This window comes from Mrakia frigida, assembly GCF_051309035.1.
Source record: "Mrakia frigida strain ATCC 22029 unplaced genomic scaffold BDY24scaffold_44, whole genome shotgun sequence".
Lineage (NCBI taxonomy): Eukaryota > Fungi > Basidiomycota > Tremellomycetes > Cystofilobasidiales > Mrakiaceae > Mrakia > Mrakia frigida.
The window spans coordinates 33,667-59,171 of record NW_027481237.1 but is presented as its reverse complement, the minus strand read 5'-3'; the positions used below and the strand labels follow the sequence as shown (position 1 = coordinate 59,171).

The 25,505-nt window shown below is 54.3% G+C and overlaps 11 protein-coding genes across 11 annotated transcripts; 7 read left to right on the top strand and 4 right to left on the bottom strand.

Annotated features, from left to right (window-relative positions):
• Nucleotides 1-234: 234 nt before the first annotated feature.
• BDY24DRAFT_403142 (synaptobrevin family protein) lies at nucleotides 235-2,119 on the bottom strand. Its single transcript, XM_076642328.1, has 10 exons — nucleotides 2,051-2,119; nucleotides 1,847-1,980; nucleotides 1,646-1,727; nucleotides 1,460-1,499; nucleotides 1,301-1,381; nucleotides 1,122-1,205; nucleotides 1,009-1,026; nucleotides 799-924; nucleotides 659-688; nucleotides 235-551 (listed from the first exon to the last, which is right to left on the bottom strand). Exons 2-10 carry the CDS (start codon nucleotides 1,977-1,979, stop codon nucleotides 489-491), a joined length of 657 nt encoding a protein of 218 aa, XP_076492621.1. The 5' UTR covers nucleotide 1,980; nucleotides 2,051-2,119; the 3' UTR covers nucleotides 235-488.
• A 61-nt stretch (nucleotides 2,120-2,180) lies between these two features.
• BDY24DRAFT_403139 (SEC61-beta family protein) lies at nucleotides 2,181-3,106 on the top strand. Its single transcript, XM_076642327.1, has 4 exons — nucleotides 2,181-2,235; nucleotides 2,316-2,392; nucleotides 2,482-2,592; nucleotides 2,749-3,106. The coding sequence occupies exons 1-4, from the start codon at nucleotides 2,233-2,235 to the stop codon at nucleotides 2,846-2,848; spliced, it is 291 nt and encodes a 96-aa protein (XP_076492620.1). The 5' UTR covers nucleotides 2,181-2,232; the 3' UTR covers nucleotides 2,849-3,106.
• Nucleotides 3,107-3,945, bottom strand: BDY24DRAFT_403138 (uncharacterized protein). Its single transcript, XM_076642326.1, has 2 exons — nucleotides 3,593-3,945; nucleotides 3,107-3,530 (listed from the first exon to the last, which is right to left on the bottom strand). Exons 1-2 carry the CDS (start codon nucleotides 3,911-3,913, stop codon nucleotides 3,213-3,215), a joined length of 639 nt encoding a protein of 212 aa, XP_076492619.1. The 5' UTR covers nucleotides 3,914-3,945; the 3' UTR covers nucleotides 3,107-3,212.
• Nucleotides 3,946-4,859: 914 nt separating this feature from the next.
• BDY24DRAFT_403136 (uncharacterized protein) lies at nucleotides 4,860-6,096 on the top strand. The gene is made up of 5 exons (XM_076642325.1): nucleotides 4,860-5,167; nucleotides 5,307-5,344; nucleotides 5,481-5,554; nucleotides 5,683-5,933; nucleotides 6,076-6,096. The coding sequence occupies exons 1-4, from the start codon at nucleotides 4,943-4,945 to the stop codon at nucleotides 5,724-5,726; spliced, it is 381 nt and encodes a 126-aa protein (XP_076492618.1). The 5' UTR covers nucleotides 4,860-4,942; the 3' UTR covers nucleotides 5,727-5,933; nucleotides 6,076-6,096.
• Nucleotides 5,912-8,738, bottom strand: BDY24DRAFT_403121 (uncharacterized protein). Its single transcript, XM_076642324.1, has 10 exons — nucleotides 8,259-8,738; nucleotides 8,155-8,180; nucleotides 7,877-8,021; nucleotides 7,696-7,757; nucleotides 7,499-7,591; nucleotides 7,280-7,386; nucleotides 6,973-7,112; nucleotides 6,830-6,896; nucleotides 6,637-6,744; nucleotides 5,912-6,537 (listed from the first exon to the last, which is right to left on the bottom strand). Exons 1-10 carry the CDS (start codon nucleotides 8,400-8,402, stop codon nucleotides 6,326-6,328), a joined length of 1,104 nt encoding a protein of 367 aa, XP_076492617.1. The 5' UTR covers nucleotides 8,403-8,738; the 3' UTR covers nucleotides 5,912-6,325.
• BDY24DRAFT_403119 (wax synthase family protein) lies at nucleotides 8,721-11,538 on the bottom strand. Its single transcript, XM_076642323.1, has 11 exons — nucleotides 11,513-11,538; nucleotides 11,318-11,441; nucleotides 10,945-11,124; nucleotides 10,469-10,798; nucleotides 10,104-10,397; nucleotides 9,837-9,941; nucleotides 9,716-9,746; nucleotides 9,546-9,629; nucleotides 9,257-9,393; nucleotides 9,034-9,134; nucleotides 8,721-8,941 (listed from the first exon to the last, which is right to left on the bottom strand). Exons 2-11 carry the CDS (start codon nucleotides 11,439-11,441, stop codon nucleotides 8,828-8,830), a joined length of 1,500 nt encoding a protein of 499 aa, XP_076492616.1. The 5' UTR covers nucleotides 11,513-11,538; the 3' UTR covers nucleotides 8,721-8,827.
• A 1,125-nt stretch (nucleotides 11,539-12,663) lies between these two features.
• On the top strand, nucleotides 12,664-13,856 carry FOL2 (GTP cyclohydrolase I; the record flags this gene model as incomplete). The annotated part of the gene is made up of 5 exons (XM_076637590.1): nucleotides 12,664-12,694; nucleotides 12,841-13,035; nucleotides 13,192-13,302; nucleotides 13,470-13,641; nucleotides 13,730-13,856. Coding segments are annotated over 5 exons (636 nt in total), but the record flags the coding sequence as incomplete, so codon positions are not given.
• Nucleotides 13,857-14,153: 297 nt separating this feature from the next.
• BDY24DRAFT_217992 (TVP38/TMEM64 family protein) lies at nucleotides 14,154-16,545 on the top strand. The gene is made up of 8 exons (XM_076636544.1): nucleotides 14,154-14,864; nucleotides 14,967-15,026; nucleotides 15,106-15,227; nucleotides 15,317-15,375; nucleotides 15,465-15,559; nucleotides 15,636-15,723; nucleotides 15,812-15,994; nucleotides 16,075-16,545. Exons 1-8 carry the CDS (start codon nucleotides 14,222-14,224, stop codon nucleotides 16,391-16,393), a joined length of 1,569 nt encoding a protein of 522 aa, XP_076492614.1. The 5' UTR covers nucleotides 14,154-14,221; the 3' UTR covers nucleotides 16,394-16,545.
• Nucleotides 16,546-17,437: 892 nt separating this feature from the next.
• Nucleotides 17,438-21,097, top strand: MPH1 (3'-5' DNA helicase; the record flags this gene model as incomplete). Its single annotated transcript, XM_076637964.1, has 13 exons — nucleotides 17,438-17,561; nucleotides 17,648-17,654; nucleotides 17,748-18,004; nucleotides 18,067-18,224; nucleotides 18,316-18,415; nucleotides 18,492-18,703; nucleotides 18,788-18,862; nucleotides 18,955-19,131; nucleotides 19,229-19,513; nucleotides 19,637-19,741; nucleotides 19,835-19,963; nucleotides 20,037-20,148; nucleotides 20,228-21,097. Coding segments are annotated over exons 1-13 (2,547 nt in total), but the record flags the coding sequence as incomplete, so codon positions are not given.
• On the top strand, nucleotides 21,085-22,365 carry BDY24DRAFT_403103 (uncharacterized protein). Its single transcript, XM_076642322.1, has 2 exons — nucleotides 21,085-21,989; nucleotides 22,103-22,365. The coding sequence occupies exons 1-2, from the start codon at nucleotides 21,172-21,174 to the stop codon at nucleotides 22,119-22,121; spliced, it is 837 nt and encodes a 278-aa protein (XP_076492612.1). The 5' UTR covers nucleotides 21,085-21,171; the 3' UTR covers nucleotides 22,122-22,365.
• Nucleotides 22,366-23,333: 968 nt separating this feature from the next.
• Nucleotides 23,334-24,805, top strand: BDY24DRAFT_345216 (SEC14 family lipid-binding protein; the record flags this gene model as incomplete). Its single annotated transcript, XM_076637591.1, has 5 exons — nucleotides 23,334-23,671; nucleotides 23,762-23,933; nucleotides 24,066-24,359; nucleotides 24,429-24,512; nucleotides 24,650-24,805. Coding segments are annotated over 5 exons (1,044 nt in total), but the record flags the coding sequence as incomplete, so codon positions are not given.
• Nucleotides 24,806-25,505: the final 700 nt, after the last annotated feature.

Sequence of the window (25,505 nt, the reverse complement as noted above, 5' to 3'; positions counted from 1 at the left end):
TTTGGCCAGGTCGTCCGCAGTCTCTTTCCTTTCTGTGGCAGTGCGAGAAAGAAACCTGCATGCTCGAGCCGAGAGGGGAGGCCTACGAAGCCTGGGCTTTATGCAGGAAGAGTTCGGTGGGACGGACGGTTGAGGACGAGAGGGGGAAGAGATATTGCTCGACGCGAGGCTTTGCTCTCCTTCTTCTCGTTTCGTAGGAGTTCAGTTTTACAGGAGGGAGGAGAAGGAATCGAACAACAAGAAGGTCATGAGCAGAAGAAGAGAGAAATGAACGACCAAAAGTGAAATCAAGAAGGGAGAGACTGAGCAGACGCGAAAGGGACGTGACGCAAAATGGGAAAGGATGAGAAAAAAGCGAAGCGAACGAGCAGAGAGACGAAGCAAAGTAAGGGAAACAGTAGCTAAGGACGGACGCGGGAGGACGAGCTCCAGAGGAAAGAGGAGGTCCAGAGAGGAGAGGAACGAGGGAGATGTCTTCTCCTCTTCGTTCACGAACGGCAGCTTCCCAAGGCTGGACCGCAGATGGAAGCGACGAGGAAGTAGACGAGAAGCTGAGAGACAGGGGAAACGAGACGAGACGTCAGCGGAGTGTTGAAAGAGGAGGGAGCTTCGACGCGTCGAGGTCGAAATCGAAAGAGGAGAAGGGAGAAGGACTCACGACACCAACAACCCCACACAGCGCCATGATCTATATACAGGATTCCAAAGAGGTTGTTCAGCTGTGTTCAAAGAGAGGAGAGCGAGCGAACCGACGCGTCGAAAGAGGACGCAGCGAGGTCCCTCCTCACTTCGACTCACCTTGACGTTTCGCCACCACATCTGCCTTCTCACTCCCCTAGCTCCTCTTCTGAACGCCCAGGCCTGACCGGCCATGGTATCCGTTTTGTCTACCAGCAGTTCGATTCGTTCGCCACGAGAAAGGATCTGAGAGTCAAACCGACAGGAAAGGTCAGCTTCAACGCTAAGATCGAACGGGTCAGAGGATGAAAGTCAAGAGGAGGTACGAACAGCATCGATGTTGTTGACCTGAATGGCGGATATGATGCAAAGGAAAGCGGATGGTGAGATTGAAGTTCGACACGGCCTTCTTCGACTCGAACAACGAGAAGAGATGACCGTACCATGATATCTTTCACGTTCCCGAGATCAGTCTGAGCCTGCCTCAATGCATCTGGAGGAGGAGCGTCCGAGTAGGTGGTCATGAGCTGTGAGGTAAGGAAGGAAGGAAGAGCAGGATGGAAGTGAGCTCGACGTTCGCGGTTGAACATCCGTCCTTGGACGACGGCGAAGATATACTGACCTTCGACAGCTCAGGCTCGAACTCTCCGAGTCCGAAGGGATCCGAGGAAGTGATCACGTCAGTACTGTAGGCGGAGGTGAACTGTAGGAGAGCAGAGGAGGAGAAAGGAGCGTCAGGCTCGAGCTCGCTTGGGAAGGAGCTGGGCGGAGTTGAACTGACTTTGCGTTGCAGATCTGCGAGGAAGGCGAAGGGCATTCTCCTGTATGATTCAAGATGAGGCAGTGAAGAGTTGTTTAGCTATGGCAACTTCGAAAGGAATCGAGGGCAGCAGAAGAGGGACAGGAGAGAGAGGAGAGGAGGAGAAGGAGGAGGAGGGAGGGGGTTTGAGCTTGAGGGTGAACTGACCTTCCCACAGAGTCGTCTGCCATAACCAGATAAATGACTCCTCCCTCAGAGACGTAGTGGAAAAGATAGCTTTCCCAGACGTCTATAGAGTCGAGAGAAGAGAAGCAAGGGAAGGAAGGGAAGGGAGGGGAAGGGAGGGATCAGCTTGAGCTCGAACTCGACATCGGCCTTTTTTTGCCTTCTCCCTGGCTGTATATTCACAGGTGAGCTTTGAGTTGTTGGGAGGGATCTTGCTGAGAATGGTCGCAGCAGCATCCGAGAAGTTTCGTTTCCCGTTCTGGTGTTCAACGAGGATGGTCGAGCCTCGAGAGATCGAGGAATGGATCAGAGACATGCTGGAGGAGGAGAAGAGGGTCAGCTCCTTCAGAGTCTTTCTATCGGAAGAGGCTAGAATACACGACTCACTTGGTGTGGGAGAGAGAGTCGATGAGTTGAGAAGGTTGATGATGGCCGTGGGAGGTCAACTTGGATCTGGGACCGAGGAGGGAGGAGAACAAACTGGATTCGAGCTCGCACGCTGGCAGACTTCAAACGACGACCTTCCCTCACAACAGACTTTCACTCTCACACTCCTTCTTCTCATCAAAATGGTGAGCACACATCTCTTCCATCATTTCCAAGTCAAGCGAACTTGAGCTGACCTCTACTCTTTGTTCCTTTGCTCGTCCAGTCCTCTGCTTCCTCCTCCGCCATCGCTCGACCCGTCTCTCCCGATTCAGACGTCGCACCAGCCGCTACCGGAGTCAGGTAAGCACCTACTGCTTCGTTTGACTATAACCTATACGATTCATTCAGGGACTGACTTTGATCGCTCTCTTGGTCCCGATGAAATCCAGACGTCGGGCTGCTGCTGGAGCCGTTGAGAAGGCTGGATCTTCTGCTGTTGGAGGAAGCAGTCAGACCATGCTCAGGCTGTACACTCCTGATGGTGAGGGAGGACTCAAGGTGTGAGTTCTGGCTCTGTTTCGTTTCTGAGTTGTGTTTGGGCAGGAGGAGAAGGAAGACGGGAGGGAGGGAAGGGAAGGAAGGACGAGCTCGCCTCGCTGGCTGAAGCTGACCTTTCCCTTCTCCTTCCCTCTTCAACCCTTCTTCCACTTTTTCAGTGATCCTTTCGTCGTCGTCATTCTCTCCCTCGCCTTCATCGCCAGCATCTTCTTCCTCCACATCTCCAGCAAGCTCATCCGAATCGCTACCAAGGCCTAAACCATCTCCCTCGACCCTTCGACCATTACCACCCTCCCACTCGTCTCTTCCTCTCCCACCCACCATCTCTCCATCTCCAACCCCAAAATCATTCGCCACAACTCTCAACGAGCTTCAGGAGCGGCGTTCTCCGACTGGGAGAAGTCGAGGAGGAGGGAGGACGAGAGCGAGTTTCGTGCGGGAAGGGAGTTTGATACTTCTCTTATAGCCTTTTTTTACGACAGATCCAGATACCCCTTTCATTGCTCACCGCGTGTAGCTCTCTCTTGCTTAAGCATCGAACGTCGTAGCGAGTTGTCGTTTCTATCGTTTGCCGTCCCTCTTCCTCCCTCCCCCCTTCCCCTCCGCGTCCCTCCCGTCGCCTTCACCTCCCACCAACACCGACACCCGAACTCCTCTTCTTCGATCCTACCAGCTTTGAGATACACAACATCGGTGGACTACTCGAGATCAGCGGTGGTCGAGTCCCTCCTCCTCCTCCTTTTTCGGCCGTCGTTGAGCGAGAGAGACCTGGTCGCGACGACGACGACGACGAGTTCGGGAGTTGGCCGTGTCGCATAGGAGGAGGAGGTCGTGAAGGAGGTTGGTTGATGGGTGGATAGTGAGGGTGGGTGAAAGGGTAGGTTTGGAAGGGATGGGAGTGAGCTGGTGGTGAATAGGACGACGGTCTTGACGAAACAATCTGGATCAAACGAAAGGGCTTAGATCTGGCTCTTCTTGTACAGAAAGAAGAGTCCAGCTCACGTTCTGATCCTCTCTACTCCTACTTCTACTCATCCTCCTCCTCTTGGTCTTCCTCCCACCATCAAGCTCAGCTTCTCCCATCCAACCGAGCTCGCAACCTCCCACGTCGTTGCCGTCCACCACTAGCCTCGTCGCCGTCTCCTCGAGCAACCTCCTCACTGGGAAGAGATAGACCTTGTTGCTGTTGGATGAGGAAGAAGTTGGTCGATGGAAGATTTCTCCTGGAGGAAGAGGAGTTGAGGTCGCTTGAGCTGAGGGGAGGGTCGAGAGGAGTTCGGAGAAAGAGGGAAGTTGGACGAGGTGGACGCTTTCGGCGCTCATCTTTTTATCGGAGGTGGTAGTGGCTTGGGTATCCTCGTCGATGATGACGACAATGGCTTTTAGAAGGAGGAGGAGCGCCATGGAGGGAGGGTGAGAGTCGGAGGGAGGTCAGCCAGTCCGAGCAAAGGAAAGGAGAGACCCGTGGGCTGAGCTGCGGCTCTTGTTGATTGTTCGCGGCCGTGGTGGGTTTTCAGGAGAGGGAGGGGGAGATGTCGAGGTCGAGGAGGCAGAGACCGTTTGTTTACTTTCGGAGCTCGGACCTCGAGGATGGGAGGTGAAGGAACGACGCGTCCGAGACGACGCGGTTGCGAGCGCTCGTTGTCAAGCGGTGGCCCACCGTTGTCCCGAGGGATCGACTGGTCGGAGTATTCCGAAGGTTAGCTTCTAGTGTCAAGAAAGATCTAATTCGAAAGAGGAAGTCGTTGGGTTGAGGAAAGGTCGAAAAGAAGTCGGTGGGCTGAAGTTTTCGAAAAGTCGCAAGGTCGTTGTAGAATAGAGGCATGCTGAAACTCAGAGATACTTCCAGTGCGCTGAGCCTATCCACTACAAAGTATATCACATCGAGCAGTTGCTTTTTAACGGGTCTCGAACTGATTCACGACGCGTCGTTCAATCTCGAGTAACGCAGATTCGTCCTTCGCTGCGCAGATTTGAGCCAGACCATCGATTGTCCAGAACAATGCATCTGGCACAGCTCCATTTGTCAGCTTGTATACCTAAGAGATCATGTCGGATTGAAGAGGGAGCAGAAAGTCAAGCGAGGATACGGCTGACTTTCGACCTCCCTCTTGAAGACTCGCATCTCTTTCGAAAAATCTGAAGCTGACGAACGTCGTCAATTGATCCTCTGAGGACCACCAGCCCAAAAACTGGTCGTCAAGACAAGGAGAGAAGGGGAATTTCGAGCTTGACACCTGATCCCAGCTTCCTCTCCCTTCTCTTCCCCAACGCTCACCATCCAACTTCCCACTCCTTCGCCCCTCCCACCCTTCCTCCATCACGGACTACTTCTCCATCCCGCTCAAGAAGATGGTCCTGCCAGACGACACTCCCTCTCATACTCCTCTCGTCATCTCGGAGGAGGACGCCATCCTTCAATCTCTCCGCTCTGAGCTCTCCCTCCCACCTTCGAGCATCCCCATCACCGTGCGACCAGGAGAGACCCTCTTGGACAAGATCCCGAGCTCGATCAAGCTCCAGGAAGAAGAGGACATCAAGTACGAAATGGGAGATGTGTTCAAAGCTATCGTTCTGGTGAGTACGAGCTTCTGAGATCACAAGAAAGAAGGGGAGCGAGGGAGGGGGAGGAGAGGAAGTGAGCTGGCTTCGTCGTTGGTAAGCTCACTCTTCTCCGTCTTCCGTTTACTTCTCAAATTTTCGTCTCTGCCATCAGATCATCCCTTTCAGCTTTCTCTACCTCGCCATGGATATGTGAGTGAGGGAAGGAGACTTCTGCGTCTCTTTGTTTTTTTGGTGCAAGTCGGTTGAGCTCGAGCTCACCTCTTCTTTCCTTCCTTCCTTTTCTCCGCTCTTCCCCTCTCATCTCATCGGCACTCCTCACCTCTAGCATGATTCACCAGCAGTACTCTCAGCACCCTTCCATCGAGGATGAGTTCTGGCGACTCGTCAACGCCGTTCCTCGTAAGTTCTCTTTCTCTTCCTTCCAGAGCGACCCTCCCGCGGTCTCGTTGACATCCAAGGCAAGAAGCTGAACTCTCGTCCGGCCTTCGCTTCCCCCTCTCCCCTTTCGCTTATTCCTTGAATTGCAGTTCTCTCGCTCATCATCTACTACAGTGAGTGCCCTCGATGTTGAACATTTTGCCACGTTTTTCGACTCGAAACGAGCTGGAGCTGACGTCCCTCCTCCTGCTCCCTCCCACTCTCTCCCCGGCCCCCTACAGCTCTCAAAACCGTCCACAAGCCCTTCACTCAGTACTCGCTCGCGGCTCTCTCTCTTTCTACTGGCTCAAGACTCATCTACATCATCAACAAGTCGAGTTGGATCACAATCATCGCTCAGGTTCGTTCTTCCCTCCCATCCCTCCCTCCTCGTCCTGTCCTTCGCGTCCGCGTCGCCGCCAACTGACTCTCGCACTTTTCTCCCTCCCATTTCGAACCTTCAACTTCCTCTTTTCGTCTTTTTTCGTGTTCTTCCCCGATAGGCTCCTCCTCTCGCCACTCTGTGGATCTTCTCCATCTGCCAGCTCGACCTGATCCTCGCCGTCACCAGTCTCGTAGCAGTCTACGGCTACAAGTGGTGGGAAGGACTCAGCATAGTAATTTGATCTGGTCTACTTGTCGATGAACCACTCTAGCTGGCTCTTTCGGGAAAGGAGAGAAAGAAACACATCGTTCGATCTCGAAAGGTCGCGTCACAGCCGCGTTCCGATCAACCCTTCAAAGCAAATTCGATCAACCCTTCAAAGCAAGAACCTTTGCGCCGTCTCCAGCAGCGTCCGCGACGTGCTCGCACCCAAACCCAAACACTACTCCGAAGTCGGTCTTGAGGGACTTGAGAACGAGAGCTTGGTACCCAGGTTGAGCGACGAGCGATCCCCCGAGTCCGAGCATGGAGGTTTTGGGGTCAAGGCCTTTTGGGTAGGGGAGGAGTAGTCGAGAAATATCTGAGAAATGACGCGAACGAGTGATTAACGTGAACGTCGGCTCGGAGAGAAAGAGAGAGTAGAGACACGAAGGAGAGAAAGAGGGGGGGTTGGACTCACCAAGAGCGAGCTCCTTTGCACAAGACTTGACGACCGAGAGAGCAAGATCAGAAGCTGGGAAGGGAGCGTCGGTAGCTGGGCATGCATGGGCAAGAACTACTCGAGCAGCTGGATCGAAAGACGAGCGAAGGAAGGGTCAGTCAAGAACGGCGGAGGGAGGCGCGTGGTCAAAACGACCAAAGAAACGGCTCACATTCAGCGACCTTCAGCTTCCGGTAGTTCTCTCCTTCTCCTCCGACCATTCCTTCTGGAAGCCAGTACTACGAGTGAATGAACAAAGGATCAGGGGGTGTCCAAGAGTAGAGAACGAGACAGACGAGGAACGGCTGAACTCACCACCTTCGCCAGTAGCTCAGCAACGTCGTCGACACCCCAGTACTTCAGGAAGGCTTTTGAGAACGGAGCCTCAGTGTCGAGTGTTCCGTCGTCATAGGCGTAAAGGAAAGCTCGAAGTGATGTACGACCGAAAGAGAAGGCTGGAGACGCGTCGAGATGGAAGAACGGAAGGTGGTCAGCTATGCAGTTCAGATCATGACTGGACGAACCATCTACTCTCTCAACGCGGAAAATCACGGGTGTCGAGACTGCAAGACGGAGACGGGAAGAGCGTAGATGAGAAAGATGAGAAACGACGTCGACTCACCGCTTCCCTCGTCCCCGAGCAAAAACCCCAAACCTCCTCTCCGAGAAACAGCCTCCATCTCTCCCGTTGTAGGATCCTGCTGGACCGAGACGCAAACACTTCCAGTTCTGTTCAGAAGAAGGAAGGAAGAAGACGGGTCAGCTTCGAGGGGCACGCGTCCGAAGTTTCGAGGACAGCGCTCGAGCTCTCTCTTCCCATCCCAGAGAAAGAAGCACTCACCCTCCAACTACGAGCACTCCAGTTTTAGCTCCTACGCGGAGTAGCGGCGATGAGAGCAGAAGCGCATCGTTTTGAATGTGAGGAGTTGTTTTGCTGAGGACGCGTGATGGGGAGTCGACGAGGGAGACGAAAAACAGGCAAGGAATGTCAGAAAGCTGCGAGAGCGAGTAGATGGTGCGGGCGAAGGTAAGACGTACTAGAAAGTAGTCAAAGGTCGCGAAAGGACCACGATATCAGGAGGGTTGTCGGCTCCTGAAAGCTGTTTGGTTCGAGTCGTCGAAGAGGAGGAGGAGAGGAAGAACCGATCAGCTTCAACTCTTTTGTTCCTCAGCATTTCAACAGAGCGAAGCTTCGAGTGTAGAGAAGTTAGGTACTCACGCCAACCCAGATGCTCTCGAACAAAATCGGACAGACGTCCGCCGAGGGATCAGAAGAGGGAGCGGACGACGTGGGAGGAGGGAAGGCTGAAGGAAGAAGTTCGGTTGGCAGAGCAGCGATGGCTCGGTTGGTGGCGAGCTTGAGTCTACAATGATGAACAGAAGAGTACAAGGTAAGTTTCAGTTGTTCAACAGCAGCGAGCATGCTTCGAAATGAAGCTCCAAGCCGCATCGGAGGGAAGCGAAAAACGTCGAGCTCAACATCTCCATTCGACTGACTCTTGAACACAAGTCGTCAGACCAGCCTTGTATGCCCACATCAAAGTCAAACCCATCAGCTCAAGATAGAGACCTTCGAATACAAGAACCGACTCTCTACTCACCTCAGCAAGATTGGACCCAGCAGCGAGTCCCTCCGCTACGATCTCAGCTCCTCCTCCTTCGATCTTTCGAGAGATAACAGCTCGGGTCTTGGTCCCTCCTCCGTCGAGGCAGAGGTAGAGCTTCTGAGGTGGGGTGGAGGCCATGGTGAGCTCAAAGGAGATGTGAAGGAGAAGGTGTGTGAGGGGGGAGGGGGGTCGTGGTTGGGTTGGAAAGGAAGGAAGGAGGGAGGGAAGAAGGACAGAGAGTTGAGCTCTCGCGGCGGAAGAGCCGGGTCGTTCTCTGGACGTTTTGATTCTTGCCTTGCTGAATGATTTGATGGTGAGCTGGAACTTGGTTGAGTGCCAGCGTAATGCTCTCGTGACTCTCGACTTGTTCGCAGAGAGAATCTGCTTCGGGAGAGGGAGGCGAAGCAGCGCTCGAAATTCAGCCTCCCCCGTCCCTCTCTGCCTCTTCCTCAAAAGCGAGAACAAAAATCCGAGATGATAATAAAGTTAAAGCAAACTATGACCTCCCTCCTTTCCCATCTAAGCTACTAACCTACGCTGATTCCCAGTCACGACTTTCGAACCTAATAGATCCCCAACCCGAGCCTCTCTGAAACCGACCTCAATATGAACTGAAGCGGTCGACCCAGAAGCAACGCTCCTCGCTGCATAGCTTCCATTTGACCTCGACGGACGAACTGCTCAAAAACGAAGGAAGGGCGAAGTCAGGTTGGGTTTCGGGAGGGAAAAGGGAAGGAGAGAAAGGGAAGAAAGAAAAAGGAGGACGTACGACCTCCATCGCTCCTCTCCCCCAAAACAACACCCAGATCAGAACCCAGTAGCGACCGACTCGTCCCCCTGTACGACGGCCGGTAAATTTCTTCCAGACACCTATCAAATCGAAAGAAACAACGCAAAACTCGGTCAGCATTCCGTCGTCGTCGCTTCGTTCTCGACGCGTCTCTTCTCTTTTCTTCTCTCCCACTTCACTCGAAAGAGGGTTCGAAACTCGCCTTCCAGAACCACTCCTACACCCTGCATAGTGAAGAAGAGAGGCAGCGGCCAGGTGACTCCGTGGGTGGCCTCGTCGAAGCCTTGGCCGGAGATGGCGACGTGGTGGAGGAACGAGGAGAGGAAGAAGGTTGCCATTCTGTTTGGGCGACGAAGGTGAAGGTGAAAAGAAAAGGAGGAAATAGGAGGGACAGGAGAAGGGGGGGAGGGCAGTAAGGTGAGTCTGGCGAAAGGAGGACAAGAACAAGAAGAAGAAGGGGAGAGAGCGGGAAGGGAAAAAGGGCGACGAACAACGAAACCGGTCTAGGAAGACCCAACGAGTGCGAAAGCTGATACCCGCAGAACCCTAGAGGAGCTCGGAAGAGTTGATGCCATCTAATCAGAAACCCCAAAACCCAAAGAAGGGGGCGCGTCAGCAACTCAACCTCGTCGAAGGAAGGGAAAACGAGACGAAGGCTCACCGCTTCCCCCACAGCTCAGTCAAACTCGCAGCTGAACGAGAAGGAAACAAAGGGAAGTGCGTCAGTTCAGTTGCCAGCTCGGACGAAGAAGAGAAGAAGAAGAAGGAAAGAGCGGACTAACCTCCCGTGGGATCCTGGAACATGGGAGGCCAATAGAGATCGGCTGTCTCCGAGGGGGAGACGATGACGCAAAAGAGGGCAATCTCATGGTAGATAAGGGTCATGACTGAGCAAAAGAAAGAAAAGGAAGGAAGGAAGAGGAGAGGGTTCAGTTCGAATTGCTTTGCGCGTCGACGCGTCTCTCCCCTCTCCTCTCCCTCCCTCTCTTCCCGCCTCCCCACCACAACTCCCAGCCCCCAACAGAAACGTGACGAGACCCTCAACTCACCAGCCTGCAAACTCAACCCAACACAAAACGTCAACCCGAAACTCGCCACCAACGTCGGAACGTATCGGTAAACACCTTCCTTCCCCGGCGCGTACAAACTCCCGTACTGGGATCCTCCGATGGTGGAGAAGTCGCGATGGAAGGTGAAAGGGAGAAGGATGAGCTCGAGAGTGAAGTAGGTTTGAACGACGGCTTTGAGGTGGGCGAGGATGGCTTCCCGACGAGGACGACTGGTTGGGTGAGGGTGGAAGAAGGAGGGCGCCAGTCCTGGGGAGAAACCGATGTTACGCGGACCTGAGGGAGGGCGAGAAGGTGAGTCAGCGGAGAGAGGGTTGGTTGGGAGAGGAAGGAAAGAGACGACGAACTGAGAAGGAACCACCCAGCAATCTTGATTCTGCCCAAGACGGTGGTGAGGTCGAAACCTTGATCTTCAACTTTCTGATGCAGTTCAGACCGATTTCCGTTCCCGTTGGCGTGACCGCTAACGTGAGATACATGGCCGTATCCGTTGGAGCTTGTTGTCGAAGCGATGGAGGACGTCGAGGAAGAGTGACCGTTCTGAGGGGACACAGCGAGACGAGGGTTCTCCTTGATGATCTCGACGTCCTTCTCGTCTCCTACTCCTTCCCAACCGACCCATTTCGGAGCTTCCCCGAGTCCGAGCTTCAAAGCGTTTCCGATGAAGATGATGGCATCTGAGCGGATAAGCAGAAAGCGCAACAACGAGGGAAAGAGGGGGAGGAGGAGGACGGAGGAGGGGGTGTTAGCTCTCTCGTTCTCTTTTGCGTCGTCCTCCTTGTTTCTCCGCCTGGATCTCCGTTATTTTTTTGAATGGGCTCACAAAGACCTGCTAGGTTGTTGAGATCCGAGTACTGATTCTCTCCGTAGAAGTGATGGGAGAAGCCTATGGGGATGATGCTCGCGACGGTGATGGGCAAGAGAGCGAGTCGGAGGAGACGAGAAGCTCCTGGGGTGAACATCAGGTAGGCTTGAAGGAGGAGTGTTGGGACGGGGAGGAGTACTAAAAAGAAAGAGGCAGGGCGAAGAGAGGGAAGAAGGAGGTCAGCGTCAAGATCGAGGAAGAAGGTGATGAGAAGAGAGGAAGGGCTGAAGGGAAAGAGGAGAGAGCTGATCTCCGAGCGAAGATCTCGAGCTCTACAGGAATCGGAAGGCCGATTCGAGTTGGGCGATGAGTGAATAGAACAGATACGTACGCAGTGGTAAAGAAGCTAGTGTCCATTGAGGACGGTCTTCGACTGGGAAGATCATCAAGGGAGAAAGGAGGGACGACAGCCAGGCATGGATCTGGACCTCCCACGGGCTGGAGAAGACGAACATCTGCAACAAAGAGGGATCCAGCAACATCAGTCTAGAGTCGAAGCAGAAGGCCTAGCAGGTGTCCAACTAACGTTTTTAGTGACGAGAAGGTGTTGGTTGGGGGCGACGAGAGGGAAGGGAAGCGAGCTCGTAAATTGGGGACTCGATTGCCTCGCAAGGCTGCCTTTTCGTCTTCCATGTCCTTCGCTTTACTAAAACTTCCGAGTCTATTAGAATCCTGTTGAGATGATCGATTTTCACTCATCGAACTCTCACGTTCAGCCTTTTGGCATTTAAAGGTAGGAATCAGAGGAAGGAGAGGAGAGTCGAGGAGGTCTGGTGAGCTCGAGCTCATTTCTCTCTCTGATCGATCCCTCCTCTTTTGAAAAGGGACGTCGTTCGAGTTTCGCCTCTCTCTCCTCCACCCATCACCATCTCCCAAACCCAGCATGGATCCATCATCTACCGACCCTTCCTCTTCCACCCTCTCCACCTCGCCTTCCTCTTCTCAACTCGCTTCCAGACTCGAAGCTCTCGCCGTCTCCTCTCGACCCACTTCCTCCTCTCCTCTGAAAGCAGAGCTCGCCAAACAGGACGTCCAGAAGAGGATGGAGAAGATTGAGAGACTCGGAGAGAGCAGTACCGGAGACTGGGAGCGAGGAAGAGTAGGGCCTATAGATCGTGAGTCTCGCAAATCTTCTTCTTCTCAATGTTTCTTGTAGGAAAGAAGAGACGAAGGAAGGGAAATTTCAAGCTCGTTGCGTGCTCGTATCGTCCTCCCTCCCCTCCCCTCCCCCCCGACCATGTTTCCCCGGAAACAAGGTCAAATCCTATCGCAGACGAAGATCAAAGTCTCTCTCCAACCTTCTTGCATTCTTTCGGAGCTAGAGATCCCCTCAAATCCCTTTTCAAGCTCACCGAAAACTGACCTCTCCCTTCCTTCCTTCCCTCAATCTCAGCTTCCAACCCTTCCGTCCCTGCCTCCTCCTCCTCAACCACCACCACCCCCACCCCTTCCCACCCTCTCCCCATCCCCGCCAACCTCGTCAAGGACGACTTTGCTCGCTCCGTCTCCCCAGGAGCCTCTCGACACGACGGCTATGGTTTCCGACCTCCCTCTGGAGCTTCGACTCCCAAGAACGAGGAGGAACCCTCGACCTCGTCTTCGTCGCTGTCTCCTCATCATGTAGTTTCGTCGGAACTGGCTCCTTCGCCTTCGCCTACGACGCTTCAGGGGACTTCGATACCCGATGTGAACGGATTGGGGTGGCCAGGTCCGTGACAATCTCCCTTCGCCCTTTCTCTCTCCTTCCTTCCCTCTCGACCTTTCCCTCGCCCTCCATACTCTTCCTGAACTCCCAACTACCTCCTCACTTACTAACTAAACCCACTCCCTTTCTCCGCTTTATCCATATCTCAGCCAAATCAACCCACCTCCGTCTTCACTCTACCCCGACTGAATCAGCAGCCAACGTCGCTCGTCTCTCCGCTGCCGTCCGAACCCTCCTCGAATGTATCGGAGAAGACCCAGATAGGGAAGGTCTCTTGAGGACGCCGGATAGGTATGCGAAGGCGCTGCTGTGGTTGACGAAGGGGTACGAGGAGAAGCTTGGTGGTGAGTCTTTTTGAGCTCGTTCGGTTCAGCCCGTGAGGGAGGCTGGAGGGGACGCGGTAGAGATTCCTGTTGGGTTTGGGTTTGGGTCTGGTTGGGAGTAGGAATGGTAGAGAGCTGACTGTTTCGGTTTGATCTCGTTTGTTGGACTTGCTCTAGATGTGATCAACGACGCCGTCTTTGCTGAGGACCACGAGGAGATGGTCATCGTTCGAGATATCGATATCTCGTCGCTCTGCGAGCATCATCTGTTGCCTTTCGAGGGGAAGAGTGAGTTCAGACGTCCATCTTCGTTTCGATCGGCTTGCTTCAGGGGTTATCGGAGGTCTTCTTGAAGGACAGAAGGAAGGAATGGAGGCGGTGGGCTGAGTGGGAGCTCGGACGAATTCTGACCTTTCCTTCTCTTACTCGTTCTTCGCACGTTTTTGTGTGATCAGTCCACATCGCCTACATCCCTAACAAGCTCGTCCTCGGAATCTCGAAACTCGCTCGAATCGCAGAGACCTTCTCGCGTCGACTTCAGGTCCAGGAGAGGCTCACCAAGCAGGTCGCGTTGGCGATCCAGGAGGCCATCAAGCCTAGGGGAGTGGCGGTGGTGATGGAGGCTTCGTGAGTGCTCTCTCTCTCACACTTCTCTCTCGCCTCTCTTTGACACAAAGCTGATCTTTCGGTCTTCGTTCTGCGCTCGTTCTCTCAGACACATGTGCATGGCGATGCGAGGCGTCCAGAAACCTGGAGCGACGACCATCACCTCGTGCATGCTTGGGTGCTTCAGGGATCAGGCCAAGACGAGGGAGGAGTTCCTTTCGTTGATTAAGAAGTAGAGAGGGTTCCTTCGAGCTCATATGTAGGCTAGCACGTTGTCGGGGTCAAGAGACGAGGAGAGGGAGGGAGGAGGGAGGTCTCGTTTTCCGTTTCTTTCGTTTTTTGGGTTTCGTTCTTCAGCATTTGTTCGGTTTCATCTCCATTTGTATCACTCCTCTAGTCACATAACGTTTATATCAAACCAGCTCAACCTGATCTCTTCTACGATTCTCGCAAGAAAGGGAAGCAAAAAAAAGCGGGGAGAAAGATCGGAGACTTCGAACCGTTGAACCGCCGAGAAGGAAGCTGAGTTCGCAGCTCCCTCTCTTCTTTCTCCCTCCCAACTCTCACTCACCCCAAAGAGGGCTCTCAAAAGACACGACCGATGTCTCCTCACAGTTCCCACCTCGACGCTGGTTCGTCAAATCTCGGACGACCCTCGCTCCCCTCCAGAGCCTCGTCGTCCAACTCGTCCCAACTCTCCTCCTCCTCCTCCTCTGGCCATCCTTCCTCCCTCCCTCACGTCCCTCCTCCTGCTCCTCCTGGAACCTCCTCCAACCGACCTCCTCCTCTCACTCTCGACACTTCCTCCCCTTCTCTCCATCACCCCCAACCTTCCATAGGTCGCTCAACGGATATAGAGCTCCAAGGAGGAAGAAGCTCAAGTCCCATCCAACGCTACGGCTCTCCAACCTCGACTTCAGCTTCGTTCCTCAACCATACCACCCCTACAACAACCCATCATCATTCTTTACGACAATCTCATACACCCCAACCTCATTCTCCTCCTCATGTTTCGGAGCAAAGAGCGAACGAACGACCGAGCTTGGTGTCTTTCCATTCCCATCTTCACCCCCTCGAACCTCCAACGTTCCTCGGTCGTCAACTCGCCAAATTCAGGGATCCTCAGACCAACAGGTTCATCGTTCCTACGGGTCTGACGCCGTGGATGCCGCTGCTTGCTTGGGGAGGTAGTTCGTTAGGGTTCGTGTTGGCGTTTACGTTCTGGCGGAAGGAATTGTTCGAGGGTGAGTCGAGCTTTCGTTGGTCGTCGGTGCTTTCTTCCCTCTCTCGTTTCTGAGCTGATGCCTCTTCGGGACTCGTTGTGGTTGTGGTTGGGTTTGATATAGGACTTGACTCCCTAGCGGTGACTCTAGCAGCTGAAGGACTACAGGGACAGATCATCATGGGTGAGCTTCGAGCTCCAAAAACGGAGGACGGAGCAGACCGAACGAACCCAACCTCACCTCTCTCTTTCTTTCGTTGCAGGGTTCCTCATCTTCCTCACCACCATCCCTCCTTTACCGCTCTACTCCTCCCTCATCATCCTATCGGGGTACGCCTTCGGAGCGACCGTGGGGTTCGTGGTTTCCTACGTCGCAGCGCTTTCCGTGAGTCGGTTTCAGCGCCTCCCTTTCATCCCTCCGTCTGAACGAGCGAGCTCAGAGCTGACGCTGTCGATGCTTTGATCGCGAAACAGGGTGCTGTGATTGTTTTCCTGTTGTCGAGATACTACCTGAGGGCTCAGATGATCAAACTGTTCGTGTCCAGGTTTCAGTTTGGTTTGGGAGAGGCAGGGAGGGAGACGCGAGCTGATTCTCTTTCCCGTTTCGTCTTCGATTTGATAGCCTCTCCCGCTCGCCCAGTATGGCTCGAGTCGTTCATGCCATAGAGAGGAAGCCGTCGTTGCTGTTTTTGATTCGTCTGGCTCCGTACCCCTACAGTCAGTCATGGATCTTTCCAAGCTCTTGTCACCCTTTCGTCGATCTGACCTTCTTTTCGTCGTCGGTTTGAATCAGACGTAATGAACACCCTCCTCGCCTCTTCCCGAACCCTCACCCTCACCACCTACACTTCCATCACCGCTCTGAGTCTGCTCAAGATCATGTGCGTCCCTCAAACCCGCACCTCCAAACTCTCGACGCGTCGAACCCTCAAACGCGTTCCGCAACTGACGATCTTCGCTTCGTTACAGCATCCACACCACCATCGGCGCCTCCATCAAGAACTGGTCCTCCTACCACGACTCAGACGATAAGCCTATCGTGTTAGGTCCCAACGGAGCTCCTTTGCCTTTGACGCCCGAGGAGCAGCAGGAGGAGGACGACGCGGCGAGAGGGGAGATGTTGAGGAAGACTTGGAGTGTGGTTGGGATTGGGTGAGTCCTACCTCTCTTTTTCCTTTGTCTCTTCTTCGTTTGAGCTCGAAGCTGACGAAGTTTCGGTTCGTTCCGTTCAGGTTGTGCGTCCTTCTCTTCATCTACCTCACCATCGTCGCTCGTCGAGCCGTCGATCAAACGGAACCCAACGGATCGAATCCTTCCTCCCCTGTTGCGGCTGGAGCGTATACGAGACTGCCGACGCATGATACGCGGGAGGGATACGAGGTTGAGGGAGCGGCGGAGATGAGGGAGTTGGAGGTGGTGGTGGACGAGGGGAGGGCGAAGGTTGGGAGTGGAGTTGGGAGGGTGATCAGTGGTGGTGGGAGGGACGGGGTGAGAATGAGTATATCTGGGTTGGAGGATGTGGTTGGGTTTGGGACGAGAGGAGGTGGGTGAGAGAGGCTTTAGATTTGGTTGTTTTGTTTCTCGTTCTCTTCAGTGACATTTTTTTCGATCAGTTTATGCTTCGGTTCCAGAGTTTTCAGCTTTGATTGCTATTCACGCTCGCTACATATGTAAAAGGCAGCTCTTCGAATCGTGGTTGATCGAAAAGAGGAAAACAGGCGCGTCCTCGACGGGGAGGGAAGGAAAGGAAATGAAGGAGCTCAAACCTCGTTCGTTCCCTTCCCCTCCCTCCCCTTAACCATCACGACCTTTCCCCCCACCTCTCTCTTCCCCTCTTCTCCCACTCCCTTCCCTTCACTCCACCTCTTCAACTCCAGCACCTCTCGACCCTTGAAAACGGGAATGGTGGAAGCTTCCCACCGCGACGGACCTCCTTCCTCGGATGGATTCGACGACTCGTCCTTCAGCTTCGACGAGGCAGCCCTTCAACAGATCGACCAAATAGCTTCAGCAGCCAACGTCGTAGCAGCACCAGCACCTTTATCACCTCCACCAGCACCCAGAGCTCCTCCTCGTCCAGCAGCAGCAGCAGCGAATCGTCCACCTCCTCCTCAAGTGAAAGCTCAAGCTCGCCCTCCTCCTCCTCCTCCCTCGGATCACTACTCAGACGATGGGTTCTTTTCGGACGCAGAAGAAGGGGGAGGGTTCTCAGAGGAGAAGCTTCGAGAACTCGATGATATCTTTGCAGCAGCTCAATCGAATCATCAGCAACCTCAACGTCCCAACAAACCTCTCCTCCCTTCGAACACCAACAACACCAACCTCGCTCGTCCACCTCCTCCTCAAGTCAACGCCGTCGCAGGTCCCTCTCGGCCGCAAGCTCAACGAACCATGCACGTCGGTCCCTCTCGGTATGGAGTCGCACCAGCTCCAGCTCGACAAGCCAACCTCCTCGGAGGGTTCGCTGCCGTTCCTCCTCCTCCTGGCCGAGCTCCTCAGGAAGGAGAGGAGTTGGAGGACGTTGTGGAACTGCCCTCGTCTGGGATGGTTAGGACGGAGGGGAAGAAGTGGGATAGGACGGCGTATGCTGCTACGGGGAAGAGGAACAGGCTGAAGAAGAAGGACGACGATGGGGAAGCGGAGGAGGGAGAGGAGGGGATGGAGGAGGAGGAGGAGGGAGGGGGAGGGTTCGAGCAGTTCCCGGCTCCGTTTGTAGATCGTGAGTGAAGGTTTTCTCGAGTTAGATTTGAGGGTGTGGGAGATGGGGAGCTGATCTTTCTGTATTTGGTGTTGGATTTGCTGCAGCTCTGCGGTGAGTGTTTCGAGAGACGTGTCTCTGGAGAAGGAGTTGAGCTCGAAGCTCACCACTTTCCCTTCCTTCCTTCCCTTTCGTTTCGAACTCCAGGCCCGTACGTCCTCTTTCCTCCTTCCGTCTTTTCCTCAAGGGAAACGAGCGTAACCTTCAATCCCTTTGTCCTCAGCTCCCCCCTCTCAAACACGAATACGATCCGGAAGCCATCAAAACCTGGATCTACCCTATCAACCTCCCTCTCCGAGACTACCAGCTCAGCATCGTCTCCAAATGCCTCTATCAGAACACCCTCGTCGCTCTACCGACTGGACTGGGGAAAACCTTTATCGCTGGAGTCATGATGCTCAACTGTAAGTCGATCTCGACCTCTTATGCATACTACGGAAAGGAAGAAGCTGAACAGGGTTTGAAGACTCGAGATGGTTCCCAACAGGAAAGATCATCTTCATCGCTCCAACGAGACCTCTCGTCAGTCAACAGGCTCAAGCTTTCCCCGAGACGTGTGGGTTCCTCAACAGCAAGGTTACGACGCTGATGGGAGGTGTGAATCCGGCGAAGAGGCAGGCTGAGGTGGGTTCAAGTCGCGTCCTCTTTCTCTCTTGCTCGTGTGTCTTATTGACTGACTCTGAGGGCCCGTTTACTTCATTCCTGACTCGAACAGTACCCCAAGAAGACCGTCTTCTTTATGACAGCTCAAACGCTAGCGAACGACATCTCGAAGGGGCTTTTGGATGCGAAGGAGATCATCTTGTTGGTCGTCGGTTCGTCCCTTCACCTTCCTCGTCTGCTTTAACCACCACTCTTTCTGACCTCGCTTTTCTTCCTTATTTTCCAAAGACGAAGCTCACAAAGCTACCGGAAACCAGGCGTACTGCCAGGTCGTCAGTCTCATCCAAGCGAGGAACCACAACTTCCGAATCCTCGCTCTCACCGCTACTCCCTCGGGGAAGGTCGAAGGAGTTCAAGCTTTGATCGACAGTCTTCACATCTCTCACATCGAGATCAGGGACGAGGGATCGATTGATATCGTGAAGTATGTACACAAGAAGGTGAGTCGGTTCTAGTTCGACTCTGTTCGTTCGAAGAGACGCGTCGAGCTGACCTCGTTGTCGTTTGTTTCTTCGTTCGTGCAGCACACGGAGCTCATTCTCGTCAAGATGACTCCCAACATCATTCAGCTCAAAGATATGATGGTCGAGCTCATGATGGTAAGTTCTGCTCTCTTCTGCGAACTCAACTCGAAAACGAGCGTCGAGACTGACCTTCGTCTTCGTTCCTTCGTCCTCCTTCTCGTCGTTAGCCCATGATGAAGCCGCTCATCCAGAACGGGATCCTTCGAGACAACGAGAACGACCCATCTCTCATCCACTGCTTCAGGCTTCATAGCCTTCGGAACGATCTTCAGAGGAAGAAGAACTTCAGGTGGAACAGTTGTCTCATGCAGCTCGAAGGGTTTGCGAGAGCTCTCGGTTATCTTGTGAGTTTTGCAGCTTCCTCTACTCCTCCTCCTCTCTCCAATTCACACCGACTCTCCTCCTGACCATCTCAACCCTCTCGCGATTTCGTCGTCTCAGCTCGAACACTCCGTCAACATGTTCTCCTCCTCCCTCACCAACGCTCTCACCAAGAAGGATTCCGCCACGTCCAAGAACAAGCAGATCAACGAGATTCTTCGAACCGTCGAGGACATGAAGACTGTGGGAGGGTTCGTCGCTCATGCCAAGATGGATAGGACGAAGGGGCTGTTGTTGGAGCACTTTGCGGAGAGGGAGGAAGGGGACGGGAAGGGAGATTTGGATCCGGCGTCGACGAGGGTGATGGTGTTTTGCTCGTTTAGGGAATGTGTGAATGAGCTGGTGGTGAGTGATTTCGTATCTTCTGCTCGTACCTTCGCCTTTCGAGTACGGCTCTGGTGGTTTGAGCTCGTTTGTTCGAGTCGAACCAAGCTGACTGGCCCCTTTTCCCGCGTTTCTTTCTCTCAGGGATGTCTCAACGAAGAAGCACCTCTCCTCAAGGCCAAGGCTTTCGTCGGTCAGTCGAAGGATACGTCGGGGAAGGCTGGATTGACTCAGAAGGCGCAGATTCAGGTGAGTTCGACGCGTCTCGTCTCTTTGTTCTCTGTTTTCTCTCGCTCGACTCGAATCACTGATCTCTTTGTCCTCTTTCGTTGATTTGAAAAGATCATCAAAGACTTCAAGGAAGGGAAGTTCAACATCCTCGTCGCTACCCAGATCGGAGAGGAAGGTCTCGACATCGGAGCCGTCGACAAGATCATCTGCTACGATGCTCAGAAGAGTTCGATTAGGATGGTGAGTTCGACTTTTACGCTCGACGAGCTTCGAAGGATGTGCTCGTCTGACTTCTCTTCGATTCGCTTTCCAGCTTCAACGAGTCGGTCGAACGGGAAGGAAGCGAGACGGGGCGATCACCGTCCTGATGGGAGAAGGTCGAGAGGAGAAGTCCTGGGACAGTGCGAAGGAATCCTACGAGAGTGGTACGTCGTCTCTCGATCTCGCATTACTTTTGGGTCGAGACCAACGCGTGCTGACCTCTTTCCCTCTTCTCCTCTTCAGTTCAAGACCTGATCACCCGAGGAGCTCATCTGGAACTGTACGACGACGTCCCTCGACTTCTACCTGCTCACGCCAAACCCGTCCTCGTCAAGAAGGTCGTCCCCATCGATACCACTCCCGTCGAGGAAGACAAGCCCGAGAAGAAGGTCAGGAAACCTCGAGTCAGCGGAGCAGCAGCAGCGAAGGTCGAACGAGGAACTCCCATCCCCAAAGGAGCGACAACAGGGTTCGTTACCGCTAGAGCTCTCAAAAAGAAGCACATCCCGACGGAACTCGAGGATGACTCGGACGATGCTGCTATCCAGGCTGGACCGAGCTTCATGGCGAGAGTCAACTCAGCTCCGTCGGCGGGAGGATCGAAGGCGAAGGGGAAGGGGAAGGGAAAGGCTAGGCAGATGGATTCGGACGACGACGACGAGGAGGAGGAGGAGGAGAAGTCGAGTCGAGTTCCCAAGAGAGCGAAGACGACGTCTGCGATCCCGGACAAGAAGCGACGCGTCGAGGAGGTCGAGGACGACGACGGGGAGGACGACGAGATCAAGTTCCAAGGATTCCATCGACCTCAGGTGCCCTCTCGAATGAGGAAGGATATATCATCGTCACCAGAAGGTCCTCCTCTTCGTCCAGCGAAGAAGTCAGCCGTCGTTCCTCCACCGAAGAAACCCAAGGTCAACCCAACTCCCCTCTTCGAACTTCCCTCCTCTCCTCCTCCCTCACCACCGCCAAATCCTCCTCCCAAACGAGCTCCTCAACCACCTCCAATATCAAAAGCTCGCATGGCTCAACCACCACCACCACCACCTCCTTCGAAAATCCTGCAACCTCCTCCACCTCCCAAACGCATCGTCGCACCAGCTCCTCCTCCTCCTCAACCAGAAGCAGGACCCTCCGTCATCCGACTTCCTCCGGAAATCGCAGCCAAAGCAGGATTTTCCGACATCGACATGTCGTGGGTTCTCGCAGACGACGACGAGGACTGGACGAACTACTCTCCTCCTCAGTCGAGAGCTCAACCAAATCCACAACCCTCCACTCCTGCTCCTCCTCCAGCCAACGACGTCGTCATGGCTCCTCCTTCTCTCCCTCATCATCGCCTCTCTTCACCCAACGTCTCGACGGGTGGAAGTCCCTCGTTCCCAGCAACTCAACATCCAGTGCGTCGAGGAGGGATTCGACCACGTCTTAAAGCCGTCGTCTCGTCTTCTCCGGTAGCCGGTCCTTCCTCCTCCAACGTGCCTCTCGCTCGAGCTCGCTACGGAGGAGAGGCTTCCTCTACCACCACTTCCATCCTCACTCGTCCCTTCAAAGCTCCCATTCCTCGTCCCTTCCAAAACCAAACCCAAAACCAAAACGAACCACCTCGTCCAAAACAGAAGCAACGACTCAAAGGTCCACCACCAGCGGACGTTCGTCGGTTCATGGAGGTTGACGCCGAAGACGATCGTTCCTCCGAACGAGGCTACTCGGACGACGGCTCAGCAGTCGACGACCAGGAAACGGAGGAGGATCGTCGCTTCGCGGGGAACTTCCAACCTACTCAAGCTCCGAGAGGTTACAACCAAGCTGCTGCTTATGTGGCTGGGAGTCAAGCTGTTGGAGGACCGGTGTTTGCGAGGAACGCGAGGGACGAGGCGAGAGCGGATATGTTCAAGAGGAGGGCACCGAGGGAGTCAGAGAGTCCGATGTCGAGAGGGAGTGCTGCTTGGGACGAGGAGGAGGATGAGGATTTCGTGGTGGGCGATGATGCGCCGATTGAGTACGAGTGAGTGTCGAGAACGGAAGAAGAAGGAGACGCGTCGAGGGCTGAGCTTTGGTTTTATTTCTTCCTTGCTGACCTCTGTTTTTCTCTTTCTCTCCTTTTCCCCACCCATTCAGCCCTAGTTCGGAAGCGTAGGTTAGTCGGAGATGATTAGTTCTGTCCGCTTTGGAGTCGAGGAATTGGAGGAGCAGAGGACAAGTTTGCAGCTTTCTTCCATTTGATACGACGCGACGATGCCCATTTTATTTTCGAAGTTCGAGCCCCGACGGCGAGTGGCACACTGTCTGGGATAATTCGAGGAAGCTCTGGATCTGGACTTGTCGGAATCGGGCCTTGAAGAGAGTAAAAGAGACGCGTCGCCTCCTTCGAGATTTCAACCAAACAACTTTTTCTCGACCGTCTCGAGCTCGCTGTCGATTTAAGTTGAGAGATTCATATGCCCACCGACATCCATCAGTCTACAACCAGCGCAAAATCTTCACTACAGCTCAATCTCGTCAGCCCGGAACTCAAAAACCGGGAACCTTCTGATGACCGAGCTCTCTCCGTCTCTCTTTTCAAGACGCTGCCAGCTTCGGTAACGATCCCTCCCTGACCGTACTGGAAACCTTTGAGAAATCGCTTTCAGTCTCAAGACGGAAGATTTTCTTCAAGAGGAGGGTTGGAAGAGATCCGAAGGACGCGTCTCGGCCATTTCCTTTTCGCTTTCCGCCGAGACCCATTTAGCCTCTTCTCCCTTTTTCTCTCAGAGGAAAACCTCTTCGGAGGAGACGCCAGGGAAAGCTTCCAGCTCTCTTCCTTCTTCTCGCAGAAGGCCTCACGGAACCTCCCTTCTAGAAGCGCCAAAGTCAGTGATGCGTGCTGATGTCTCTCGTCGAAGGACGCGTCGATTCGACCGACCCCGCTTCCGAGGAGTGTCTTGCCTGAGTCAGCCTTTCCGGCCTTGAAAATTTTGATACTGGCTGTTCGAAAGGGAGGCCTCCTTCGTGCGAGGCTGTAGGATCTACCTGTGCTGAAGCGAGAGGAGGAAAGAGGCAGGCAGGCAGGAAAACGAAGCGAGGCAGCGAAGATCTCGGCAGCTTGGTTCCAGGATTCAGGCGGCCGATGCGCCCTTTTCTTCTTCTTTTCGTGCTGGAAGGACTTGAGAAAATTTGCTCGTCGTTGAGAGCGAATATTCCGAAGATTGAGAATTTTCCGATCTGAACGCTTCCGGCCATGCGAGAGGCCGGGGCTCTGGTTGATAATCGAGCTAAGGGAGGCCTTGTCAGCTAAGGAGAAGAGAAAATGACCTCGCCTCCCTTCGTTCTCCTCCAACCACTTCCTGCTCTCCTCCCCCTCCTTCTCAACATGTCTCGTCGCTCCTCTGTCGTAATCGCGGAAGACCTTCACCACACTCGCAGTCTATCCAGATCATCTTCAGTCGCCTCTTCTCATCTCTCTCGTTGGAGCAAACCAACCACCACAACTCCCACTGGCTCTCGCCGAGGTTCCCTCGAATCGCACGAAGACGGAGGAGCAGCGAGGAACCCTCTCTCTGGCCACGTAGGACATCTCACTCCTGAGCAAGAGGTCAAGCTCAACGAGTTTAAGGAGGAGCTGTCAAAACGTCACGTCTACTCGGAAGGAGGAAACAGGGAGGAGGGAGGAGGGAAGGGCAGAGGACGGGTCGACGACTCGACGCTACTGTACGTCTCCCTTCACACGCTTTTCCTTCTGTTCGTCTTCTTCAGATTGGCTACGTAGCTGACCTATCATCTCTCACTCTTGTCCTACAGCCGTTTCCTTCGAGCCAGGAAGTTCAACGTCGAAGGAGCCGTGAAACAGTACACCGACTTTCTCGCCTGGCGAGACGACAAGGGAGTCGACCAGGCGTACGAGAACTACGACATCGAGGAGTTCGAGACCCTGAGACGCGCGTATCCCATGTGGACCGGTTCTAGGGATCTGGTACGTATCTATATCTTCATCTCTATGGAAATCCTCCCGCGTTTCGCCTCAGGCGGCCGTTTCTGGATGACGTCCGCGTCCCTTCCTTTCCTGACTCCCCCTCCCCTCCCCGGCTCCCTTCCTTGTTCACAGCGCGGTCTCCCCATCTACGTCTACAAGATCTCAGCACTCACACCAGCTACCCTCTCTCGACTCATCCCCAACGACGCTGCTTCCTCCTCCTCCATCGCCGTCATCACATTCGCCCTCATCCGGTTCCTCCTTCCCTTCACCACCGCGATTCAGAGGCCAGATCAACCCATGTCCGTTATCAGCGGCAGCAACTCCATCATCGACGTAGGTGGAGTAGGACTGAGCAGGTTCTGGGGACTCAGGAGTCATCTTCAAGTAGCGAGTCAGGTCGCTAGCGCCAACTTCCCTGAAACGGTGAGTCTCAAACCCAAGTTCCGAGAGTCAGCCCGCGTCTGAACTGATCTCTCGTTTTCTTCCTTTCAGATCGACCGAGTCTTCGTCGTTGGAGCTCCCTCCTTCTTCCCTACGGTCTTCAACTGGGCCAAGAAGTGGTTTGATCCAGGAACTGTGAGTCGTACGACTTTCTCGCGGGCTGAATCGAGCTAGGGGGAGGAGAGGAGGAGCTCGGAAGCTCCTGCCGTCGAATCGAGCGAAACCTTGCCCTAATCGCCTTTATCTCTTGTCGCTTTTTCTTTTGATGCCAGGTCGAAAAAATCCACATCCTCTCCAACGACTCTCTCCCTACCCTTCTCACCATGATGCCCAAGGAATCGATACCCAAGGAGTACGGAGGAGAGCTGGATTGGACGTACGGTCAGGATCCGAACCTGGACGAGGACGCGAAGAAGGCTCTCGGAGGAGAATGGGTGCGAGGCCCTATCGTTTGGGATTCGAAGCAGGGGAGGGTGAAGCCTGTGGGGAAGGTTGGAAGCGTGAGGAGGGATGAAGGTTACGACGACGGAAGTTCTTCCTCCTCCTCCTCCTCTCCCTCCTCCCCCTCCTCCCCGACGCGTCAGATGTCGGAAACTTCGACTCGAGGACGAACAGGTCAACCACTCGCTTCTTCCAACGACGTCCTTGGAGCTCCCATCACCACCGAAGAACCCACCTCCACCGTCCTTCGATCCTCAGCTTCCTCTACCTCCATCAACTCTCCCTCCTCCTCAGCCAACTCCTCTCGACGCTCCTCCTCTTCCTCAACCCACCGCTCTTCACCTCGAACCTTCGACGCTCGCCCAGTACCTCCTCCCACCTCAAGAACCATTCCAGGAACCCACATCCCAACCCATCATTCCTCCCTCATCCCCAAAGGAGCCATCCCCGATCCAGCCATCAGCAACGCCATCTACACCAGCCCAACGAGCTCGATGAGCGGTCGAAGTGGGAAGAGCAGCGTCGAGACCCACAACGAGGCCGTTGAGCTCGGATGGGTGAAGGGGAGTGGAGTCGGGGAGGACGAGTTCTTGAGCATGAACATCAAGAGCATGGGGTTGGAGAACGGAGGACCCGTCATTGCTTGAAGGAAGAGGGGAGGGAACGTCGTCAACTCTCGCTCTCGCT